Here is a 9,295-nt window from a genome sequence, read left to right as displayed (position 1 = left end):
AAGCCAAGCAACCTTTTTAGCAGCTTCACAAGTGGCTACGTATTCGACTTCCATAGTGGAGTCTGCGATACATCCCTGCTTGATGCTTCGTCAAACTACAATCCCTTCATTCAGAGTGAACACTGACTCTGATGTCGATTTCTGAGAATCTCTATCAGTTTGAAAGCCAGATCTATGTATTCTGTAAGGATCAAATCCTTATCTCCATACACGAGTATATAGTCTCTTGTTCTTCGAAGATACTTGAGAATCATTTTGACCGTCGTCCAGTGATCTAAACTTGGATTGGACTGATATTGACTGACAATCCCTACTGCATAGCAAATGTTAGATCTAGTACATAACATTGCATACATAAGGCTACCAACAGTCGATGCATAGGGAATCCGTCTCATTTCCTCAACCTCTTGAGGTGTCTTAAGACACTGTTCCTTAGACAAAATAATTTAATGCCTAAAAAGTAATAAACCCCTCTTGGAATTCAACATCGAGTACCTGATCAACATCTTGTCAATGTATGATGCCTGAGACAAGACCAACCTGTTGTTTTTACGATTCCTTATGATCTGGATCCCTAGAACAAACTGCGCCTCTCCCAAATGTTTTATTTGGAATTGGGCGGCTAGCCACTTCTTAACGTCAGTCCGAAAACCTACATCATTCCTAATGAGTAGGATATCGTCCACATACAGCACCAGGAAAGCTACTGAGTTATTGATGATTTTCTTGTAAACACAAGGCTCATCAACATTGTGATCAAAGCCAAATGATTTGATCGCACTATCAAATCTAATGTTCCAAGATCTAGATGCTTGTTTTAGTCCATAAATGGACCTATTAAACTTGCAAACCTTTTGCTCTTGATCTGGAACAATGAATCCCTCTGGTTGAGCCATGTAGATGGTCTCTTTAAGATTATTATTCAAAAAGATAGTCTTGCCGTCCATTTGCCATATCTCATAATCATAAAATGTGGCTATGGACATGAGAATCCTGATAGACTTCGACATGACAATAGGTAAGAAAGTTTTCTCATAGTCCATTCCCTCGACCTGGGTATAATCTTTTGCCACGAGTCTAGCCTTAAAGGTCTGCACCTTTCTATCTACACCTCGTTTTCTCTTGTAGATCCACTTACAACCTATAGGTTTTACCCCATTAGGCTGATCCACAAGTTCCCAAACGGAATTGAAGTACATAGACTCTTCATTTCCTGATTCATGTATTAATCCACTCATCTTTATCAACATCATCCATTCCTTGCTTATAAGACAATGAAACCTTAACTCTATCATCAGATATGATGTTTTGGGCTTCAGTCAAACCCATGTAGCGTTCCAGTGGGTTCGCAACCATCCTACTACGTCGAGGTAGTCTCAACTCTTGAGATGGTCGACTAGATAAATCGACATCAACAACTCTTGTTGATCTATCAGTCTATTCAACAACTCTTATTAAACTCTCAATAGTCTCATTAGAAATCTCATTTAAAACAAGCTTACTTCGTGGCTTATGATCCCGTATGTGGTCTTCTTCCAAGAAGATAGCATTGGTCGATATAAACACATTGTTCTCACTTAGATCATAGAAGTATCCACCCCTCGTTTCTTTGGGGTAGCCTACAAATAGGCAAACTTTCGAACGAGGTTCCACTTTTTAGGGTTAGCCACAAGTACATGGGCTGGACATCCCCAAATCTTGAAGTGACGTAAACTACCTTTACGGCCTTTTCATAGCTCAAAAGATGTTTTAGAAACACTTTTTGAGGGAACATTGTTTAAAATGTAAACTGCAGTCTCCACAATGAGTTTGGAAGATGAGCATAACTCATCATAGATCGAACCATGTCCAACAGGATTCTGTTTCTCCTTTCTGATGCACCATTTTGCTGAGGTGTACCTAGGACCAAGAGTTGGGACTTGATTCCATGTTCTATCATATAGTTCTGGAATTCTAAGTCCATATACTCTCCACCACGATCAGATCGTAGTGTTTTTATCTTTTTACCTAACAAGTTTTCAACTTCAGCCTTATACTCTTTGAACTTTTCAAAAGCGTCAGACTTATGTTGCATTAGGTATAGATACCCATATCTTGAATAATTATCTATGAAAGAGATGAAATATTCATACCCACCTCGAGCTTTTACACTTATCGGACCACAAAGGTCTGAATGTATAAGCTCCAAGGTTTCCTTGGCTCTATAACCTTTTCCAGTAAAAGGTCGTTTGGTCATCTTGCCTTCAAGACATGATTCACATATCAGCAAGGGGTTTTATTCTAAATCATTTAGAAGTCCACATTTTACCAACTTCTCAATCCTATTGAGATTGATGTGACCTAACCTTAGATGCCAAAGATGGGCATTTTCCTTAGAAACCCTTGGTCTTTTTGCAGATGTCACCGTTTTGAACATTTTAATATTAAACAAGGCTTTTATGACTAATGACCTTAGTACATACAAGTTATTTTCCACTGAACCAAAACCAATCTCCATACCATTCTTAAAAAATAAATACTTTATTCTCAGAAAAGGAGATGGAATAACTTTGTTCAATCAGACAAGAAACTGAAATTAAGTTCCTCTTGATATGAGAAACTACATAAACATTATCCAGTAATAGATAACATTTCTTATCCGAAAATAACTTCAACCTGCCTACAACAACAGCTGAAACAACCTCATCAGTACTGACTCAAAGAGTCAATGCTCAATCTTCCAACCTTTTCCAAGAACTAAATCCTTAGTAGGAAGAACTTACGTGATTAGTAGCACCCGAATTAAATATTCAGGCTGAATCATTATTCTCTACCAAACACGTCTCCAAGACAAATAAATCACATTTACTGTCTTTAAACTTCTTCCTCTTCGGAGAGTAATGGGATTAGTATCAGAATCTATATAAGCTCTAAGTTCCATTTTAGAAAACAATTCTCGTCGATGAACTTCATCATAGTCAACAATAATTGCTTTCTTTTCTAGCCCCTTGACATTTAAGAAAGACTGGAGGTTATCTTAGAAACTGACACCATTGGATTCAATCATCCATCCCATTTTGCTCAAAAAGCGAGAACTGACGTCGGGGTGGAGAGAAGACGGGGTTGGGGACGGGGATGTCCCCAGCCCCAAATTTTAAATGGGGAAAGACAATTCCCCACTCCCTCCCCATTCCTCGTGTATTCGGGGATTCTTCGCTCCGTTCGAGGCAGTTCCCATAGAGCCCTGGCCCACGGACATTTTAGACATATCTATTTGCCACCGGCCACTACTTCCCTTCCCTTGTCGCAACTTCGTTGGTCGTTGCCATGTGAATCGCTGCCAATAAGGATCCTATCATCTATTTCTCTCTCCATTTTTCTTTCTCTTTTCTATCTTTCTTTCTTTCTCCTTATTGCAACCAAAGAGAAACAAAGGTGATTTGTTAAAAGGCCAAATTAGAATACAAAATAAACAAAATATCAAATTTAAAATTTTTGCCATATATGCAAATTTTCGTTCATCCATGCTGGAATGATGCATTCTAAACTGTAACTTTCCTAAAATAATATATATATATATATATAAAATCTTAAAATAAAGTAAAAAGTATAACATGATACAAATTAAACTCGAATTCAAATGCAATCTAAAACAAGAAATGTCGTACGTATACTATATTTCGAAAATGACATTTTAAGAATAGCTATGAATGTCTATTTTTTTCCTTTCTATTTAGTAAAGTTTTTTTAATTATTAACTTAAATGTTGAGATTAGTTTATTGACATAAACTCCTCACTATCAAAAGATAAAAATGGGTTAAAATACTAAGATTAGGTTTCTATCTAATAGTAGGTTTCTGAACTTCTAATTTTATGTATAATAGATCTATAGATGTCATTTTTTTTAAATAACATATTGAAGAATTTTTCTTAAAAACAAGCTCCTATGAAACAACAAATCTCTTGTTTTGTTACTAATATGCAAGATGAGAGAATTGAATTTCTTACATTTTTTCATGCTAGTTGAATATACTTATTTTGACAACAAATCTCTTGCTTATGACTTTCATTGCTGTGAATATGAGTAAGTGTACCAGAAAAATATCTACTTTATAAGATACTATATGATCTAATGGACACAAATTTGAAAATTTAGAGACTTATTGAAACTTTTAAAAACCTATGAGACAAAAAACTAGACCATTTAAATATTAAACTTGTAATGAATAATTTTCCAATGTTAAAAATAAATATTTAACTATACTTAATCTTGGTTAATTCCTTTGACATAAACAAATGAAAAATTTTCAATTAATTTCACTAATTCCAATTAAATATTGAATTAACATATTAATAAAGAAAATTTCATTTTTGTGCATTCATCAATTAACAATACATCATCCTTTTTTAAGGTAAATATTTATACATCATCAGAGGTTTATAATGGAAAGTTCCTATGTAAAAATCCAAGAATTCTCAAATTTATTACTTGTGCCTCTCAGTTTATGCAAGTGCAACGACGCCAATCTTCTATGTTCATCATTTGCCAGCGAAATCGTCTCCTCCTTTCATCATCTAAACGAGATATTCTCCATTGATGCCTGGAATTGAATATACCTGCGTAATATTATAATTGACGTCCAAAAATTTTAGAAACCCAACAAGAATTTCCGGAATGTCACCAAACCATATATTTATTTTGTTTTTATGGTCCATGATTTTTTTTAAAAGTTTTTAACTTCATTGCATTAATCGAGGAGACCAAGTTTAATAATCAGTGATGACGCCAGAATCGGATCTTATCGATTCCCCTGGGGCTGCAATTACCGAGATTTGCATTCTATGGCCATAGCCTTCTCTTTCTCTCCTCCTCTGGATCTACACCGCCATCGCCTTCTTCCACGCCACTTCCTACACCATCGAACTTTTCCTACTCTTCCCATTTCTTCATACCCATTTCCCCTTTTACTCAAAACTCAGAATCACTCCTTCAGAACTTCATCAGCTCCCCTTCATTCCTCACCCACGACATTGGACTCTTCGTTTCTCGAAGACCCACTTCGAACTGGTCGATTTCTGACCAACGATGAGTTCGAGAAGCTCAAGCTACTTGGGGATTTTGGGTATTTTCAGGAATTGGAATCTGGGTTCATTTGGGTTCGGGTTATGAGGGATGATGAACTTGATGCCACGGTTGGGTTGCTCGCTGAATCATTTGCAGAGTCCATGTTCTGGCCTTCTGGCTATATTTCTTTGTTGAGGTTTTTGGTTAAACAGTATTTGATTGAAAGAAGGGCTCTGATGCCACACACAGCCACACTTATTGGGTTTTATAAAGGTAAGGATGGAGACGAAGATGAGGCTGAACAGTTGGCTGGGACAGTTGAGGTTTGCTTTGATAAGAGAGGTGCCAATGCATCTCCCCCCACTCCCGCACCTCCCAAGGATTCGCCTTACATATGCAATATGACAGTTAAAAAGGAGCTTCGGAGGTATGTTTACTTCACCAATTAGCTTCTGTAGCCATTTGTTAAGGTTTAACTAGCTATAATTGTTAATGTTTAACTGGTTATAATCCTCAGCATTCTGAATTCTAGGCTTGCCCCTAAGATTGCATCAAGGAGAAAAGGAAGTTTTATGATTAGGAATTTAAAACTTGAATGATATGATCAATTAGAGAATAGTTCGACTGGTCAAGACATTATGCTCGCAACTAAAAAGTTTGAAGTTCGAATATTAGGATAATATATGTTAGAGACAATGAACCGTCCAAAATATCTCAACAATAGATACTCTCTATGCTCATAGTTTTGGTTTTGATCATCCAAAAGGTCTCATACCATAGGAGATAGTTGTTCTTACTTATATACAAGGGGTCTTCCCCTTACCTAGCTAATGTAGGACTTTGGTTGCACTCCAGCAGTATATAACACTCATAGATTTGGTACATGATTAAATCTAAGAGTTTGAAGTTGTGGAATTTTCAGGAGGGCTATTGGGTGGCATCTTTTAAAGGCTGGTGAGGAATTGATATCACAAATGAGTACCTCAAGGGAGGTGTATCTGCATTGTAGAATGATCGACACAGCTCCTTTCAACATGTATACAAAAGCTGGCTACAGCGTTGTACAAACAGATACCATAATAATCTTGTTGATGCTGCAGAGGCGCAAGCACTTGATGTGCAAGAAGCTTCCTGCCATGACCATGAGCAATCCTTCTGAATCAGATGTACCATTTTCTCTTGAAGAATGAAGTTGTGAATGGTATAGAAAACTTGCTGCACTTTCTGCTGAGGTAGATAACATCATGGGCATATTATTCCCCTGCCACTTCTACTAATTTTTTCCCTTTCTCTTCTTTAAAGCCAAGGATTGCTTGTAAAATTACTCTGTACATATCTGTAGATTATAGACTATAACTTCGAGGTCCTTTTTAATCAACTTCTTTCTTGATTATCTTTTGTTCAATAAAATAAAGTTATGGAAGTTGATTCAGTCCTTACAATAACTATGTTTGGTGAGTGTGAGCTCTTTATGTTATTGGATGGTTGCTGATTTAATGAGATAGTGTAACTGTAAGTAGTAGCTGTCAAGAAGTATTGAAATGAATGACTCTAGAAGTAAATAATTGTTCTTCTCAGCATTTTTGAGGTGCAAACACGCCCCTTTAGTCTTAAGCTTCACTTTCCCTGACGTTTGAGACATGCACCTCGAAGAGTTGGCCAATTTTTAAAATGTGATAGCATAGACTGAGCAAAAGAAATATAGTAATAGCGAAAAGTGTATTCTAGTTAAGTCATAACTGTATTATGTTACATGATTTAGTAGGTTTCTTATCTATGTTGTTATTGTTCGATATACAGGCTTTTCATCTCATAGGATATCACATCACAGGTAAATAGCTTCCAGTGCTTGAGTTCATGGTCTATTTTACTTTATGAGATACCGATAGGAATTTCTTTCTTTTCTCAAGAATATAACAACTACCAATGTAAAATATCCCCTGGAAAAACCTTGCCATTGTCAATCCTCAATCACGAGTGGCTTGTCTGGTTGTGTTTGTTGCTGCCGACAGAAGTCCTCATTTGCTACTATGTGATACTGTTTCTCTTGTACTGTAATGCATATTTCTTTAAATACTTAATTCATTAGTGTTGTTCTTTTTCCCATCTGTTGAACTATTAAGAGGGTTCTCTCTTCATTATTATTCTCTCGTAAGATTTATGGTCATGTTACTAGACTCATTCATCCTCAAGCTTTCAGCTTTCAACAGGAAATTATGTTTGAGTCTGAGATAATATAAAGCCAGTTCTGTTTCTGTAGTTCACCAAATGAGGGTTATACATTGCAAGAATGTGTTATGTGTGTAATTCATAATCCAACGGAATCATGACAATGAGAAGGTTGGTATTCTAATCTGCATTGATCTCAAGGGCCGTTTTAAGATCCTCAAGAGTAGGGGAGTGTATAGTTGATGAGATGAAAACTGCCCCTGCTACTAGTAAGGTTGGAGAGGATAAACATGTCAATATCATGACTCAAAAGATTGAGGATTTGCAGAAGATGAAAACGTCGTCTTTTATATTGATTAGTGTCTGAGCCAGCTTACATGTACCTTGGACCTTAAGAACCTATTAAGACTGGTGGTGGCTATCATGAGATTCTATTTAATAAAGATAAGGGATGCCAAGTCGCGTCCTTCTTCAATACCACCATTCTTTCTCGTTCGTGGGTCAGTAAGTAATTAAGTATGCTGCAAAATATGGAGAGGAAGTGCGTGGTTAGTAGCTGTCATTGGTGCCGGCCATTAAAGTGGTAGTTGAACTCTTCCTAACCAATTTAAAGCTCTCTACTTCACCAATGCTACATATTCACGGGTGTCTCTCTGCTTCCAACTCACTGATCTTCAACAATGGCTTCTGATGGAATGCTTAGCGTAGAGGTAGAGGTGAAGTCTGTCGCAGACAAGTTCTGGAATAGCATGAGGGACTCAACAATCATCTTCCCCAAGGCCTTCCCGCATGATTACAAAAGCATTGACGTTCTTGAAGGCGATGGGAAAGCAGTTGGTTCGGTTCGCCTCATTACATATTCTGAGGGTAAACAACCTTGGTAATTTTTTTTTGTTCTCATACAGGAGATTTAACTCATTTTTTTCTTGTGAATTTATGGATCAGGTTCTCCAATCGTTAAAGAGTCGAAAGAGAGGATTGAGGCTGTGGATGAGGAAAAGAGGTCAGTTTCTTACAGCGTTATAGAAGGGGATCTTCTCAAGTATTATAAGAGTTTCAAGGGGCACATTACTGTGAGTCCTAAAGAAGATGAAAGTGGGAGCTTAGTGAAATGGAGTTGTGAGTTTGAGAAGGCGAGTGAGGAGGTTCCTGATCCTCATCTCATTAAGGACTTTGTGGTGAAGAATTTCTCAGAACTGGACGACTATGTTTTGAAGCAGGCATAGATCCAACCACACCTTGATTAAGGAGGATGCCTCTTAGGGCTATGGAGAATAATATGGTTCCTGTGTATGTGTTTGTGGTGTTTAATGTTCTCTTGATCTACTTCATCTTGGCTAACTGAATTAAATAATCCTTTTCTTATTCTAAGTTTACATCATGCTCTATTTCTTATGTTTCAATCCATGAACATCAAGAAGCTAAGAAAGAAGAAAGGGACTAGTTTGAATTAGATAAAAAAAGATATATAAAGGTTCCATTACAAGTTAGGCACTAAACTTTTATATTTGAGATTTGAGTTTTGTTTCGATTTGGTTTTTAAATTTTAAGATATTACATCTTTAACCTCAAATTTTCATTAAATACTTACTTTCAATTATTAACATCAATTTCTATTAATTAATTAGAAATAATTAGAAGTAAACATGGACCTAATGGATAGAAGCCCATTACTAGATGATTAGGGTTTAGTGGAACCCTTAATTAAACTAGTATATAAAGAGACTTAGGCCTATGATCTCTAATATACAGGGAACCCTTAATTAAACTAGTATATAAAGAGACTTAAGCATCTCTAATATATAGAAACAGTAAGTATTCAATCTTTCTTGAACCTCATTTTAAACAGAGATCTCATTAAGGAAATTCAGTTTAGGTTCGTTTTCGATTGGAACTTTGATTCAATTTTTGTCCTGGTTAATGAATTAAAGATTATTTAAAGATTGAACAAAAATTGCATCGCGGCACGAAAAACCTCACGCCATGAAAACCATTTGGTCAATCCGTATCAAAGGAACCTGCCGGCGGTCGATGTGCTATCTGTGGAGTCGGCGCTGCTTGTCGTCGAAGGCATTGCCGAC

The 9,295-nt window shown here is 36.6% G+C and overlaps 2 protein-coding genes across 3 annotated transcripts; both read left to right on the top strand.

Annotated features, from left to right (window-relative positions):
- Positions 1-4,362: 4,362 nt before the first annotated feature.
- LOC120081497 (Acyl-CoA N-acyltransferases (NAT) superfamily protein) lies at positions 4,363-7,149 on the top strand. 2 transcript variants are annotated; one of them, XM_090315785.1, is made up of 3 exons: positions 4,363-5,472; positions 5,968-6,277; positions 6,846-7,149. In XM_090315785.1, exons 1-2 carry the CDS (start codon positions 4,823-4,825, stop codon positions 6,233-6,235), a joined length of 918 nt encoding a protein of 305 aa, XP_090171911.1. In that variant the 5' UTR covers positions 4,363-4,822; the 3' UTR covers positions 6,236-6,277; positions 6,846-7,149. The 2 variants fall into 2 exon arrangements, with proteins under 2 accessions (XP_090171911.1, XP_038892371.1); XM_039036443.2 differs by lacking the exon at positions 6,846-7,149 and having other exon boundaries at positions 5,968-6,477.
- A 611-nt stretch (positions 7,150-7,760) lies between these two features.
- Positions 7,761-8,590, top strand: LOC120081498 (MLP-like protein 423). Its single transcript, XM_039036444.2, has 2 exons — positions 7,761-8,081; positions 8,160-8,590. The coding sequence occupies exons 1-2, from the start codon at positions 7,895-7,897 to the stop codon at positions 8,438-8,440; spliced, it is 468 nt and encodes a 155-aa protein (XP_038892372.1). The 5' UTR covers positions 7,761-7,894; the 3' UTR covers positions 8,441-8,590.
- The last annotated feature ends 705 nt before the right edge of the window (positions 8,591-9,295 follow it).

The sequence above is a fragment of the Benincasa hispida genome, chromosome 7, assembly GCF_027475165.1.
Source record: "Benincasa hispida cultivar pf3 chromosome 7, pf3_genome.v1.1, whole genome shotgun sequence".
NCBI lineage: Eukaryota > Viridiplantae > Streptophyta > Magnoliopsida > Cucurbitales > Cucurbitaceae > Benincasa > Benincasa hispida.
This window is presented reverse-complemented; position numbering and strand designations above follow the sequence as displayed.

Coding starts and splice junctions, on each gene's coding strand:
- LOC120081497 (XM_090315785.1), top strand. CDS start 4,823: ATGGCCATAGCCTTCTCTTTCTCTCCTCCTCTGGATCTACACCGCCAT. Junction 5,473..5,967: donor GTTAAAAAGGAGCTTCGGAG/GTATGTTTACTT, acceptor TGGAATTTTCAG/GAGGGCTATTGGGTGGCATC.
- LOC120081498 (XM_039036444.2), top strand. CDS start 7,895: ATGGCTTCTGATGGAATGCTTAGCGTAGAGGTAGAGGTGAAGTCTGTC. Junction 8,082..8,159: donor CCTCATTACATATTCTGAGG/GTAAACAACCTT, acceptor TTTATGGATCAG/GTTCTCCAATCGTTAAAGAG.